General features: G+C 41.6%; 7 protein-coding genes across 10 annotated transcripts; 1 reads left to right on the forward strand and 6 right to left on the reverse strand.

Annotated features, from left to right (window-relative positions):
• LOC104758134 (protein ECERIFERUM 1-like) lies at positions 331-1,499 on the reverse strand. The gene is made up of 4 exons (XM_010480957.2): positions 1,384-1,499; positions 1,047-1,270; positions 723-955; positions 331-587 (listed from the first exon to the last, which is right to left on the reverse strand). Exons 1-4 carry the CDS (start codon positions 1,441-1,443, stop codon positions 364-366), a joined length of 741 nt encoding a protein of 246 aa, XP_010479259.1. The 5' UTR covers positions 1,444-1,499; the 3' UTR covers positions 331-363.
• LOC104758142 (protein CER1-like 1) lies at positions 2,317-5,326 on the reverse strand. The gene is made up of 7 exons (XM_010480966.2): positions 4,542-5,326; positions 4,236-4,455; positions 3,759-4,149; positions 3,445-3,552; positions 3,157-3,357; positions 2,807-3,079; positions 2,317-2,694 (listed from the first exon to the last, which is right to left on the reverse strand). The coding sequence occupies exons 1-7, from the start codon at positions 5,059-5,061 to the stop codon at positions 2,515-2,517; spliced, it is 1,893 nt and encodes a 630-aa protein (XP_010479268.1). The 5' UTR covers positions 5,062-5,326; the 3' UTR covers positions 2,317-2,514.
• On the forward strand, positions 5,604-6,757 carry LOC104758161. Its single transcript, XM_010480986.2, has 2 exons — positions 5,604-5,815; positions 5,955-6,757. The coding sequence occupies exons 1-2, from the start codon at positions 5,737-5,739 to the stop codon at positions 6,548-6,550; spliced, it is 675 nt and encodes a 224-aa protein (XP_010479288.1). The 5' UTR covers positions 5,604-5,736; the 3' UTR covers positions 6,551-6,757.
• LOC104758153 (metacaspase-1-like) lies at positions 6,618-7,765 on the reverse strand. The gene is made up of 4 exons (XM_010480976.2): positions 7,398-7,765; positions 7,176-7,296; positions 6,871-7,092; positions 6,618-6,793 (listed from the first exon to the last, which is right to left on the reverse strand). Exons 1-4 carry the CDS (start codon positions 7,685-7,687, stop codon positions 6,734-6,736), a joined length of 693 nt encoding a protein of 230 aa, XP_010479278.1. The 5' UTR covers positions 7,688-7,765; the 3' UTR covers positions 6,618-6,733.
• LOC104758171 (cytochrome c oxidase-assembly factor COX23, mitochondrial-like) lies at positions 8,168-9,085 on the reverse strand. 2 transcript variants are annotated; one of them, XM_019242488.1, is made up of 3 exons: positions 8,895-9,064; positions 8,503-8,579; positions 8,168-8,432 (listed from the first exon to the last, which is right to left on the reverse strand). In XM_019242488.1, exons 1-3 carry the CDS (start codon positions 8,983-8,985, stop codon positions 8,385-8,387), a joined length of 216 nt encoding a protein of 71 aa, XP_019098033.1. In that variant the 5' UTR covers positions 8,986-9,064; the 3' UTR covers positions 8,168-8,384. The 2 variants fall into 2 exon arrangements, with proteins under 2 accessions (XP_019098033.1, XP_010479299.1); XM_010480997.2 differs by having other exon boundaries at positions 8,168-8,579; positions 8,895-9,085.
• On the reverse strand, positions 9,211-11,231 carry LOC104758190 (pentatricopeptide repeat-containing protein At1g02150-like). Its single transcript, XM_010481019.2, has 3 exons — positions 11,160-11,231; positions 10,610-11,030; positions 9,211-10,511 (listed from the first exon to the last, which is right to left on the reverse strand). Exons 1-3 carry the CDS (start codon positions 11,204-11,206, stop codon positions 9,300-9,302), a joined length of 1,680 nt encoding a protein of 559 aa, XP_010479321.1. The 5' UTR covers positions 11,207-11,231; the 3' UTR covers positions 9,211-9,299.
• LOC104758180 (dol-P-Man:Man(7)GlcNAc(2)-PP-Dol alpha-1,6-mannosyltransferase) lies at positions 11,053-14,479 on the reverse strand (the record flags this gene model as incomplete). Of its 3 annotated transcripts, none has more annotated exon segments than XM_019242472.1 (17): positions 11,053-11,307; positions 11,392-11,485; positions 11,578-11,643; positions 11,878-11,977; positions 12,187-12,269; positions 12,347-12,415; positions 12,523-12,590; positions 12,681-12,767; positions 12,862-12,933; positions 13,121-13,224; positions 13,331-13,394; positions 13,511-13,582; positions 13,671-13,729; positions 13,860-13,917; positions 14,125-14,180; positions 14,263-14,349; positions 14,434-14,479. In XM_019242472.1, coding segments are annotated over 17 exon segments (1,266 nt in total), but the record flags the coding sequence as incomplete, so codon positions are not given.

The following is a 14,528-nucleotide window of genomic DNA, read 5'->3' on the forward strand; positions in this document are numbered from 1 at the left end:
TTGACGATCATATTAATTAAGAATGCAAACAATATCACGTCACCTTTACAGGAAAGGAGAATGTGTATGAAGTCGATTATAATAGCATATAAACCATAGTATTCGTATGTTTTATCGTTTGCTTAGATTCTGTTACGGCCATAATCGAGAATTAACTATTTGTATCAGATATCAAAAATGGTTTCTGGTTAGTGCTTAATTATATGTCAAATTGTTTTCCAAAAGTATGGTACTTATTTAATTATATATATGTATATATATATACATATATATCTTTCTCTCTTTCCCCTCCTACTCTCTTTATAAGATGTATATACATAAATATATTTGAATTATGAAACATAATTAAGAGATGTAAATGACTTACGAGGGAGTGTAACAGAGGAACTTGAGGGGAGGAAAGAGGTGGAAAAGACGCTTGGGGATGAGCTCGAAATTGCAGTGTCCCATGTTATTCATAACGTCTATGTAGATTACGTATCCCGCAAACGAGGCTATGGACGCCGTTTTCGTTAGCAACGTCGTAAGTAGTGGTATCGCGAAGAGCATGAAGTACGCTATGTGCTCGGCAAACGGATGTATCACCGCTGCATATATTTATGATAATCCCATTATATATAGCTACTAATTAAGGACGTTAATTAAACTATATATTTTACGTATGTTAAACAACATTCCAAAATATATGCGGCATAGAGATCAAGGTTATAAACAAGAGTTACAAGTGATGGGTTCAGTGACGATAGATGAGTGGTGGTGGGAATGGTAGCGGGAGTAAAGATAGTGGTGGTGGAGAGCTTTGTGGAGCCAATAATAGAGGAACTCCACCGGTCCAGCGTGAAGCAGCGCCGCCATCAACACTCCGTCGGTCCTCCACCAAGGAAGTTGCTTGGCCTCCGGCAACAGGCAGATGCCTGTATAAAACAGCACTCCGTTGAACAGTATTTGGTCATCCCTGTGCATGTAATGATATATCCGGAATTAATTTGTGGAATACACGCTTAGCTCGCATGGTAGGAAGGAAGATACAAATTAATAAAACGCACCAATTGGTTTCCCTATCGACTTGATTGAAGTCGATGCCCTTGTCGACGATGCGCCTCTTTCCCTTGGACGTATAGTAACGGGACAGAGAGATCCAAACCTGGTTGTGCAGAATTCTGAAGAGCAAGAAGGGGAATACGAGGGAGTACCCGATATCCCTCTTCTCCGGATCATCTGTCACAAACCTGTATGTGCTGTGGACCACCCATGGTGCTACTACTATGTACTTTTGTATTGTTTCCACGTCAAAAAACATATATCAGCAACAAATTTCAATCATAAGCACGCGTCATAGTGTTTCTTAGTAAAATATTATATAGAAAAGACCACAAAGTGCACCTTGAAGCTCCCGAGGGGTGTCCAAGGCCAATCGGTGAGGACTCCTGGTTTTGTGGCCATTATACCGTCGAATGTAATATGGGTATGTGTGAGTCACTGTGTCTCTCCAACTCTTGTCAGCCAAGGTACACATTATATAGAAATAAAGGTAGCAAAGTCCTTTATTGTTAGACTGATAATGACGAAACCACCCCTATCTTCCCACCAGTCCAATTCCTTGTGATGGGGCCAGCTAAGATCAAACATGTACTACTCCCGTTCGATGCTCTCCACATGGATACATATTTATGACACTCAGCTAATTACCCCCTCCCACCTTCATCCATGATCTGATCAAATCCATGGCTTTGAAATGCACCGCTTAATTGATGGCTTCTTATATTTATGTACGGTAATAATTGAAAAGTATACGGGTATATATGTCCCCATGAAAAAATACTACTAACCAAGTTGGGCATGTGTTAGGTATTGATGCTTATTGCTTGGCAACTACTAGCCAATCAAAATCATGCACGTTGAAGCGCTAGGCGCCAGCTAGTATCTGTTGCGCTCCAACATTAAATGGGAGTAAAGTGAAAATATCTACAAGAGGCTAAGACCAAGAAGGCGCAACCTCTTAATCGAGCTTTGAATAGTACTTGTACGTTCTTTTTTAGTAACTCCATCTCTCACGCCACAAATTATATATGTATACGTATACCCTACCCCTTCTTAATTAGGTAGCGAGCGGACCATGCATAGGTAAAGACCATTTAAGTAAAACCTCGTCAAGTTTTTGCAACTACTTTGATTTGATGATGCACCCAGATATTGCACACAGGCATTACTTAATCAAATCACTGTTTCTAAAAAAAATTATTTATAGTTTTCAAATTTTCACTAATTGAGTATATCAATCGATGTAATTATTTGCCCATATCTTATAATATAAATGTAGTAAAGCACGTGGCAGCAAGCATAATTAAAAATTAAGATGCAGCTAGCTAGTACTTTATTTAGTCTATAGAAATACATGATAAATAACCAAAAAAGAAAAGCTTAATTAGTTATGTAATATGAAAACAAAGCTTAGTTTCGGAAGAGAAGTAGATAAATCAAGGCAGGGGATATATATATAAGAATATGAAAAGCTCATAGATGAGATGGTGGGAGAATCAGAGGTTGGAAATCATGGCGAAGAGCAGCTTCCCAGATGGTGTGGAGACGGAAGAAGTTGCAAGTGTTGCCGCAGTCATGCTCCTCCCAACCCTCAAGTGCATGCACTATACCTCCTATTTTCCACGCACTCATCACCCTCCTCCCAAGCCAGTTCTACAACAACAATTTATTCATTACACTATGCATACATCTATCAATTTTAATATAAAAGTAACAGATATATATATATATATATAAATATATCTATACATATTCAAATATGTACCTCACAGGAGTCGATGTTTTGGGCAGACTTGGGAACACGCATAGCTGGAGTGGAGTGGTAGAAACAGTCCTTGCGGAGTTTCTTCGGAGGAAAGTGAGAAAAGGGGACAAAGAGGGTTCCTTCTTTTGCCTTCATCTGCTCTTCTTTCTCTATTCCATCCCCCACCAACCACACCGTTGGGGAGTAATAACTTTTGTTTGTAGACAATACCAGATTCTTGACGACCCCAGATTTGATGAGTTTGATGTGTTCCTCTTTGCGTAACAATACCACCTATACGTACACATTACCACGTTAGCTTTTGTTTGGCTTGAGAAGATGAGTACATTTCAGTTCTTATATTTAGACACCTTGACGCCCTTTTGGCATAGAGCAAAGACAACGGCCGACGCAACCTTTGTGAGATTTCCTCTAAAGACAATCTCTGTGGTTTCCTTAGGAATATTGTTGACCACCACCGCAGCTGCCATGCTGCTTCCATCCACTAGTCTTATCTTCAACTTTGGATACTTTTGCACGTACATCTCTCCATACCCGTTTAGCTCCGCCCGCTCATTAATCGTGTGTTAATTAGTTACTTATCCAATAGTTATTCAATATTCATATATATATGATAGCTTTGAAGTAAATAAACTTACATTGTTCATGAGGCCAAGACTCATTACTTTTACACCCTTTGCATCTGCTTCAAGGATAGCTCCCTCTATTAAATTGTTGATGGACTCATGGCGGCGCTGTGATTTATACTACGACCGCATGTTTTATGAGGCAAAATTAGTATTAAACTTTATATGAAAATTACAAAAGGTATACCCACGAGAAAATATTTCTTTGTTCAAATTAAAAAAATTACGCACGCATGTGTTGTTGTTTGTTTGAAAAAATAGTAGTGAAGTCTAACATAAAAAGTAAACCCGTACGTTTGTGTCAAGAGAGAGAGGAAAATGCTTACGTGAAAGGAAAACTTGGGAAGGAGGTGAGAGTGAAGGGTGAGGTGACGGAGACGGTTTCGCTCAAAGACCAAGGTGCGCGAGGAGAGAGCGGAGGTGAGAACAAATGAGCATAGGAGAGTGAAGGGCCACATGAAGCATGTGAGATACCATGGGGATCGATTCCACAAGGGGAAAGAGGAGAGGGAAGGGAAGCCAAGGCGCATTTGGTAGATGGAGTCGTGAGTGGTGAGGTGAGTGAGGTAGATGACGTCGGGTGAGTCCTCCTCTCTCTCCAAGGACCTCTCGTATAGTGACTCGCTCAACTTATCAGTCGTCCCGTAGATGTAGTCGTATATCGGCATGAACAGAGAGTAGTTGGTCCGGAACTGCGTGTGGTGGAGCGAGTGGAACCTTCAACGTATTTGATGCCATGTTATATATGCATGCATACATTCAAAATCTAAATAAATAGTATATACGCTTTACAAAGGACGTACGAGGGGGTGTAGCATAGGAACTTGAGGGGAGGGAAGAGGTGAAAGAGACGCTTAGGGAAAAGTTCGAAGTTGCAGTGTCCCATGTTGTTCATGAAGTCAATGTAAGTCATGTATCCAATGATGGGAACAATGGAGAGGATCCCACACAGGGACGCTGTTACCATGGGTATGGCAAAGAGTAGTGAGTAGGCGATGTGCTCGGCAAAGGGGTGTACCACAGCTGCCAAGTTTGATTTAAGATACTTTATGGTTGTATAACTATAGATAGAAATAGAACATAGAAAAACGGTGGATGAAGGTACATACACGTGATGGGCTCGGTGACAATAGAGGAGTGGTGGTGAGAATGGTAGCGAGAGTAGAGGAAGTGGTGGTGTAAAGCTCTGTGGAACCAGTAGTAGAGGAACTCGACAGGACCAGCGTGAAGCAGAGCCATGAGGAGGGCTCCGTCTAGTCTCCAGAGAGGAAGATGGGAGGCGCCTGGGAGCTTGATGTTGGCGAGATACATGAGGAGAGTGTTGAAGATGATTTGGTCATCCCAAGTGCGCTCTCGGTCCACTTGCTCAAACTCAATGGGCTTGTCCACGATCTTCGTCGTTCCCTTAGCCGTCCTCTGGCGCGACACACTGATCCATATCTGGCTGTGAACTATTCGCCACAGCATCAACACGACTATCATCAGTCTGCTGAAGTCTTTATGATCCTCATCCGCAACAGTCACGTACGAGTGCATGCTCGCCATCACAAACGGGGCCACCAAGAGGTACTTGAAGCTACCAAGGGGACTCCATGGCCACTCCGTCAGAGCTCCGGGCTTTGACGCCATCCAAAGGTACTTGAGCTAGTCTGCTGTTGAAGAAGTAGATGTTGGAGGAAATGCGGTTTTGGAGATACTTGTGAAGTGCAGTTCTTGTTTAGAATGTGACATAAATATAGAAATATAGAGGCATTACCACCATGTCCATGTGGGATACTGCGAAGAAGCACATGGTGATAGGGCCCGCTTTACCACATTAGAAATGTTGCAGCAATATTTATTTTAAGAAAAGGAAGAAACCTCAAACTTCAAAGTTCAAGTACGTAAGGAGAGGAGCCAATGGGCGCATTGATTGATGATTATTAAAGAGTATGACTTGCCAAAATTTGGCTTCACCTCTCTCTTTTCAGACATCAATGTTATTGGCCTACCTCCAACGGCCCCCAACGCCGCCCATTTAATGAAGTAAATGAAATTCAAGTCACGTACTTTCCTTCTTTCTTCATTCAATTACATTGGTTGGAGCCCAACATCGAAGCCCAATGCCGTTTTTTTTTCTTCTTTTTCTCCACCAAAAGAAATAATATCACAAAGGAAGCTCCATCTCCATCTCCTCCATCTCCATCTCCCCCATCTCCATCAAGCTCATCTACCTTTTCGAAAACAATAATAACTTTTTTTGGTATCAAAAACAATAATAATTTCGTTCCTTTTTCTTTTTTTTTTTCTCCTGAAATCCGCGAGATGAAGAACAAAGTTAGCCTTCTGAAGTCGATTTTACTGTTTCTCTCACTCTCAGAGCTAGCTAGCTCCAAATTTCACGGTATCTTCTTTTCTTTTTCAATATGTAAAGTCACTACATATGCGAATCTGGAGTTGGATTTCTCGTTCAGCATTTGGTCAGCCTTTCTATGATTTCGCTTACAACTCTTAGACGGGACTAAGTGTTAGAATGGTTGCAGGAAATCCAGCTCATGAAATGGTGAGCATCTTGAACCGGAACAGAACATCCCCAAAACTCACCAACCTAAATGAGAATCCTGGCCTTGGTTGCATGGCCCTCCAGTATGTTGAGTTCTGCGAGGGGAATTGCAATGTCAACAACACTCTCGGCTGCGAACCCCCTGAAGACGACTTCACTCAGGTTTTTGCCCCAAATTGTGGTGTAGAACTTCCCACGTTTGGAGCCATAACAGGCCATATCCTCGGCTGCAGCTCTAAGTATGTAGCACCAGAAGTCGCTTTCTCAGACATTCTCTTTAGAGATAACAAAACCTTGTCGCTGCTTAGAAATAGGTCGCATACCGAGGTTGGAGTGGGAGTGGCTAGGTTGCATAAAGGTAACTTCTTTTGGTGCCTTCTCTTTAGCGAAGGTGGGACAAACTCCTCCTTTGCTCTGGAAGATAACGGCCGGGGCATCAAACAAAGAAGAGGCTGCTACAGCGGAAGTGCTTTTCCTTGTAGCAATGCACACATGATTTGCATGCGCCTTCTCAACAGCTTTCTGGGAATTCTCTTGTCTTCCTCCTGTCTATTTAAGCAACACCTTACGAGTTGATTCTCAAAGGCAAACCATTGCTTGTTGTTTGGAAGGACTAAAGAATAGATGGCACATTTTGTGTTAATGAAGCACCAAGTCAATGTTTTCCTTTATTCTTTGGAAAGAAAAAAAATAGTAACAACTGGTTAAATGGACAGAATTTAATCGCACTCGCTATACATAAAAAGTGAGTTGTCTTTACTAGAGAATGAAAGGCTTTGCATAGACATCGAATGGTTGACAAGCAGTTAGCTGAGGCTCCTGTCAAAACAGATCAAAATAGATTTAAGAAAAATTACCAACCTGTATCAACACAATAGAGTAAGAAAGGATTGTACCTGTCTTAATCCCCCAATTGCACTTCCCCCTGTCAGAAGCATGCTTAGCACAGTCGTAACAACTCCACTACCACCAATACCACCACCATCATTCCCTGTATTCCTTATTGTGGTGCGCATCGAATTCAGAATGCTTCCATAGGTTGTGCCTTGTGTGCTGCGTTCTATCGCTTGAATAAAACAGAATGTCATAGCACCTGTAGACGTGATCTTTGACAGCGCCTATACATATAATATGTTTCAATCATGAGTGGAAGAAGCAACTACAATTTTGGAAGGCGTATGACTAGATTCGTTCGACTTACTGATGTGTCTGCCGAAGTCTGGTCATCATCACATCCACTGATCGATATGGCTTCCCCACCAGCTGTTCCTTTCCACAAACCTGACCTAGGGCGATGATCCTCCCACACATACTGCCCAGCTCTGTTTCAATAACGAATATGGATGTCTGTTCAATATATAACAAGCAGTAGGAAAGGTAAGCAACTTAACATTTAGCAGCAGCAACTGAGGAGAGGACTAACCTGTTCATTCTGCATAGGAAGGGTAAATCCAGGACGGTGCCACTATGGCAAGCATCGATAATTGAATGGAGTTTGGCACCATGGGGAAGAGGACGCACAATGGTAGCGTTGATCTCATCATCTACAATCATCCCCTGAGTTTCAAAATCAAGGGGACAGAGTGTTTCATCATAGCCATCAACTTCATCACCGTTGTAGTTTCTTTGACGCGAACCATGACCCGAGTAGTGAAAGACAAGTGAGTCGCCTGCTGTGCATCCCTGTACGAGCCAATACAATGCCATCCTCATGTTTTGCTTAGTCGGGATACGATATGGATCAGTTTCTTCCTCTGCAACAATTTATGAGAATGATGGAACCATGTTCATGAACAATCATCTATTATGGAATTCGAACTTGCAAGAATCAATCAAAANCGCGTGAGGAAGATGACACAGTCAATCAAAGGAGGCGGCACGTAGACGTAAGGAAACGTCAAAGGCGATTAAGGCTTCACGAAAGCCCATTTAACAGTTTTAAGCCCAATGTAGTAGTCCCCATATATACAGATCTAAACACTGGTTATGTATGTATGATTGGAATGGAAAAAACAAAAAAGCAGAGTTGAAGAGCTTTCATTCAAAGTGACAACATGTATGGAAACGGCCGGGAGAGTAAGTAAATAGATGATGGATGATATATGATTTACTGGAGTCCTCCCTCTCTTATAGCTCAAACTACTTGAAATCAAACTTTCTCTCAAAGTTTAACATATCCATGACCATCACCAATGGGGAGTAAAAGAACATTAATATATATTAACAAACACTTTCCATCTCCAATGTGAGACTGATTTATTTAGACCATACAATTTACGAACAACAAGTGAAACAAAAACTACCACTTCTCAGAGGTATTATTGCAAAATGAAATAACAGGATGCTACGACTAGATGATGATGATGATGATGTTCGAAGACATCATTGGCATTTCCATCAGGATCAACATTCAAGAGAACAACGAACGTGTCTTATTGCGTTCCAATCGAGCTTCCCTCTGAGAAACAAAACATAGGTAAGCAGAGAATTCGGAAACAGAATAAGGCATAATGTGAATTTACAACAACCTCTTTCTTCTTGCATTCTTTATACACATCAAAATGATCCTGGCATTTACTCTTGTCGGATCCAAATTCTTCAAGACCTGAGAGTTCGATCATGAACGAAATTGCTCAAGAGCTAAGGCATAAGTAACAAACAAAAACGAAAACGAATAAACAATCAGGAATCAACAAAACCGACGAAATCAATATCTTATTAGATCCGAACTCTAACAAAATGGGATTTAAGCCACAACAGAACAGATGAGTAAATTAATTATCACCTTGAAGTGGATATATTGAGATCTAATCAACGGTAAGGGTTATGAGATACTTGTAAAACTTTGACAGAAGCAGAACAACAATTCCTCGAAACTAATAAGAGATTAATGGGAGGGGAACATGGAAGCGTGACTCACATTTGAGAGACGCAGAGTACTGAAGATAACATGGAGAATCAGATATCCGAGCCGCGCTAGGGTACGACGCACCCGCCTCTTTCGTCGTCATTTCCCGATCACCGTCTCTCTCTCTCTCTCAACGAGTTCCGTGCGTGAAGAAGATACCCTCGTTCAAAATGGGCCTTAGAGGCACTCAGGCTGCCTATAGGTTCATCAGCGGGCCTTTATGTCTGGCCCAAAATAGAAGTGCACGCTAGTTTCGTCTGTGCTTTTTTAAACACAAAATGAATTATTATTGGTAGTAGTTTAGGAGGCAGAGGGGCACACACACAGCTCTTACGAACATTCATGTTTCACTAGGCAGTTGATTCCGGTTACAAAAAGATTCGTCTTTTAAAGCAAGATCTAGGTGACTATATTTGATTACAAATCATCTTGTAGCTGCGTTAGAAGCACGTCACTCTCATGGTCATGGGAATCGTTTTCACTGTTGTTTTCGTCCACCACATCAATAAGAGCTTGGTATGATTTGTCTTGAAGATGCCCGGACTGCCTCAACAATTCCAAAACGGCCTCTTTACTAGTAACAGCCGATTCCTCTTCACAGAGCTTAAAGAAGCCCGACAGCATCAACACCTTAGGCCTCCAATTGCTGGACCCTTCAGCAGAAAAAGCTTTTCTCAGACAAGTCAAAGCCTCTGGAATACACCTCTTTCTGGTATGACCATCAGCTAGGATCTCCCACGTACTTGAACTCGGTTTTCCTCCCATTTCAACCATGTGGTCGAACAACCCCTCAGCTTTCTCTAGTTGGTCGTTTTTGACATACGCATTCATGAGAAGATTTGGTATCCTGGGGTCATAAGAAGACTTGACTGGAAGCCATTCCTCGTATACCTTCTCGGCCCCTTCAATATCTCCCATTCTCACCAGCGACGAGACCAAAGCATGGTAACCCAAATTGGGAACGCTCGGGGCAACAGATTTGTAGACGTGCCAGACCCGGTACAGCTCTTTCTTGTTACCAACGCTGCCGTACAAACTCAAGAGGTAGTGATATGGAATGCGATTACGACCAGTAATCCTTGCTTCAACCTTCCTCAGTGCATCTTCGGCTTTCTCAGTTTCGCCCATCTTAATGTACATGGTGGCCATAGTGCTAAAAGTGGTCCAGTTGGGATTAATAGCAACATCTGATTTCATCTGCTGGTACACTAGTTCCATTTTCTCAACAGATCCTAGGGAGCCGCAGGAGGAGAGCCAGATGTTGTAGGAGTAAATGTCGAGACGTATATCTTTCTGCTTCATCTCGAAGACCATGGCGTCGACTTTGTCGAACTCCCTAAGGTTCATGTAGAGAGTCATCATGACGTTGAAGGGAAGCGGGTGCAGGGCGTATCCTTTCTCCCTCATGGTGCTGAGCAGGGATTCAGCTTTTTCTCTAGACTTGGCCCTCACATAGGCATTGAGGAGGGAACCATAAACTCTCCGGTCCTTGAAGTTCTCAGGGAGCGTGAGGAAGAACTCTTCGGCGTCTGAAATGCCACGCACTTTTCCGATTAGGTCAAGCTGGATTGCAGCATCACTTGCAGACAATCGAAACCTTTCGCCTCTGTTGTTCATCCAGTCGTACACCTATACGAATACGATCAAGTAGGGACCCCCCGGTTAAAAGGAGATTCAAAAATAAAGATAGAGCAAAAAAGAGTTACGCGACAGAGCTTGGTTGGGACCTCAAGAGCTTGGTTGGGACGCTTGTATTTGCGAAGCTCCTTGACGACCCGACAGAGCTCCCACTTGGTAAGCTTGCGGCCTCCTTTCTCCCACTGATTCAAGACGGAACCAGCGCCGAGCTCCGGCTTCTCCATCAGAGATATCTTCTTGTAGATGGCATTCCACTGGATAATCGGCCTTCTCTCGTAATCCACCGTGCCGTAGCCATAAACCTGGGAGATGGAACACACGATTGCTGCCGTCTTCTTCGACAGAGCTACGGAGATGGCAGGAGATCTGCAGCGAGGGAGACCGGAATACGAGGCGGAGGAAGCCAGTGGAACATTGCGGTTTTGGACCGCCTGAAGCAGCATCCTCTCTCTCTCTCTCTCTCTCGTTAGGTTTCGGATAAGTCGAAGAAGCGCAAATGTTTTTTTTTTCCTAAACGAAAAGACAAGAGGGGTAAACTGGTAAAACAAATTAATGGACCATCAATCAATTTCAATTCAATCAAGCAAGGCCCAAAGGCCGACCATACTACTGACAAATCAGAGGGTTTCAATCTAATACATAGCTAATGACTGAGTGCATATCATGTGCTCTCTAAGGAGAACCATTGTCTCTATTTGTTGTATTGCTAACATCCAGGCCATTTCTTATGCAAATGATCTTCCTTCTTCTTCATATCTTGATGCACGTATACTTTGGGCCTTTTTACCTGCAATTCAACATTTTCACCTCAACATTACATTCCATGCTCTTATTTTGATGAAATACTATCCCTACTCCCACCAATTTTTACCAGGACAATGGGAGGGAAACCTCGCCGCAGTTCAAGTCTCTCAAACCCTTCTTCATAAAACAAGCACTTGTATCCATCTACAGAGGTGTGCTCGCTGCACAAAGCATGACAACAGATTACATATTGACCACCAGTGGTATCTCTTTTTACTATGAACTGCTTTCTACTATATGATGATATACTCACTTCACCAGATACGTGAAATTTCGGTTTTGCAACTCCTCCACTACTATCTCTTCTTCTTTTGAGTATCTGCATTGCACCATAAAATAAAACATTTTATCGCCTCCTAAATAGCTAAACAGATACCCTCTTCTATTCTTCATATTCAAAGGTGATGGAGAATTATTCCTTCTTCATCTCGCCCAAATAGGTGCTTCTCAGTGGTAACTCTTTTTCCTATGTATACTGACATTTCCTTTACTTTTACGAGCCCTAAAACAGGCTAGTACAGCTAACATACATAGAAAGAAGAATCAACCATACCTCCACGGCAAAGCATCTTCACAAAAGCGAGATATTCCATTCATAGCACCATAAGTGTCTATGTGAACCCACTCTTCTCCAGCTACATTTACAGGATGGCCTGAGAAGCATGGAAGGCACCAGGTAAATTAATCATACTGTAGGAATTTGTCAACCAGAGGTAGATCTACACCACAAAACTTAAATGATTTATGAGTCTTATGTGGCACGTGAGTCAAACAAATACCGACTAGCATATTTTTCTTGTTTGCGCTGGTCAAATGCTGCTAAAATAACAAGAAACCCCCATACACAGAATAAGTCACTCACTTATTTGATGCAAGCGCTTCAAAGCATAGCCGCTAGGATAATTGTAGTAAGATGCCATGAACGTTACAACCGTGCACCCTGCACTATAGAACAAGATTAAATTGACTAGCAAATCCCTTTCCTTCTCTACTCAGCAAAGATAATTGCTTATTATTTCTACCTGATTGCAAAAAACGCTAACATAACAATGTTCACCAGTTTCCAAATAGTTTTCTTCCTGTTATTGTAGCTGTAACATGAAATCGGATTATATTAAGAGCTCTTAAGATACTGAATAAACAGACGTCTTAGCTATGATTAAAAGCTTAGCTAGCAAACATCTGATAAAACTCATACATTCTGCTAGCAGCAACTGCAGCAGACAAGTTGAACATTGGCACTGAACTAATGATAAACCGGAGTTCCTGCAGATATCAAGAAAGAAAGATACGCCTATGTCAGAAAATGGTTAAGACACCTTGATGGCTACTGAGACAATTAATCCATCTGATTACCTTGTGTGGAAGTTTAGAGTATAGTATAACGAAGGATAAAACTGGAAGAACAAAGAATGGAAGCCTCCTGTCAGCTAAAGCACCAAGCTGCATAAGAAGAAAACAAATGAGAAAATTTGTAGAGATCCTAACTAGAAAGGAACAAGACAATATGACAGATGTTAGGAGGCCTCGAATTTACCAATGAAAGTGGATAAGCTAATAGTAAAGAACGTGGGAGTGCCGAGGTGAAGTACCAATGTACAGAATGTGTCTGGTCAAGCAACTAATTTTCAAGGAACAACAAAGAATTACACTTGCAATTACACTATTGTATGGAAATTCCAAATGGTTATCATTGTAAAAAAAGGCAATCCTTTATTCAGGCAGTGAAAAAAACTGCAAAAGAACTATGTATCATACAAAATAAATAAATTGAGGAAACAAATTTTGAAGGATACACCCCAGTCAGAGCTCCGGTTTAAAATGGAGTTAAACCAGAAAACATCGAATTCTGGCCAGACAAACTTTTTCCACATGATAGAGTCGACCAAGATGGTAAGACCTGTGGTAAGGAATATTCAATGACCACAAAAAAAAACTGACTCGGGAACTAGTGTCTGAAGGGAAAAAGCAAATAGATTACAAAATAACGAGGTACTCTAACCAACCTACAGCCAACAGAGTGGTTCGAACACAATACTTAAGTGCTTTCCAGAAGGAGATCGATCTGGTCTGTCATTGATAGACGTAAAGCAGCCGCATCAGATGGAAACAAAAAAATTCCACAGCCAATCACACATATACAGAAGCTCAGTACTTAAACTATTCAATGATCATGACCAACTCACCAGTAAAAGTTCAAGACCAATAGGCCCAAGCAGTAACATCATATCACATCTGAAGATTACAGTGGCACAAATCTGATTACCAGATAAAAGACACGTCAGAAAACCCATAGTTTTGGATCTTATGATCTGGAAGATATGTTACCACGAATATCATACATACCAGGAAACTCAAAGCTGAGTAAAAGTTTTCCTTTAACCAATCACCATATGCCAGATTAACTGCAAGGATCCAGAATTCAAAACATTAGCAACACCTAATAAGGCCTAGGCTAGATGGGCCATGGGAAAGAGTGCGAGGACATCTGAAGGACGATTACTAAGTAGAGTCAGATGAATAGAAGCAAATTACCTAATCCCAAAGCAAGAATATTAGGTAGAGGACGAGTGCAGTAGAAAAGAAAGTGAAACTGAAAAGTGGTGAGAAGTACAAAGAAAGTTTCAACTTGATGTCCAAACTTATTTCTTATCTGTGAAAGAAGTAGCTTTCAGTCGTCAGACAAGTAGGCAACAAGATGCATGAAAGAGATCACAATTCCAAAGACACGGGAAGGGAAAAAGATTAAAATAAGGAAGTGCAGCATGGAAACAAGAAAGAGAGCAAAGAAATATCATACCTGAATCCGGAAAAATCTAAGTGTGGACAATATGATGCAGCCCAACACCAAACGAGCTGTAAGTCAATTATGATGATGTGAATTGAAAGGAGGACAGTGGTTTAGCGGGGAAAGAAAGGGAGAAACAGAGAGAGAAACCTGCAACAAGGCTATAAAACTTGGGGAAACCTAGCCAGCTGATAACTGATACAAGGGGTGATGCAAAAAGAGAGACTATGAAGGCTCCTGCAAGAAAAATAAGAAAAAATAAAGCATCCAGTAGAACAACACTAAATTGATGAGTGAGGGGGTAAATTCAACAGCCCTTACCAATAAAAGTTCGAGGGACAACACCGGGGAACTCTAAATGGTCATACTGAGACGGAAGTAAAAAAATCTAGATCAGTCTGGAGTTATAAAAAAAA

This window comes from Camelina sativa, chromosome 3 (assembly GCF_000633955.1).
Source record: "Camelina sativa cultivar DH55 chromosome 3, Cs, whole genome shotgun sequence".
Lineage (NCBI taxonomy): Eukaryota > Viridiplantae > Streptophyta > Magnoliopsida > Brassicales > Brassicaceae > Camelina > Camelina sativa.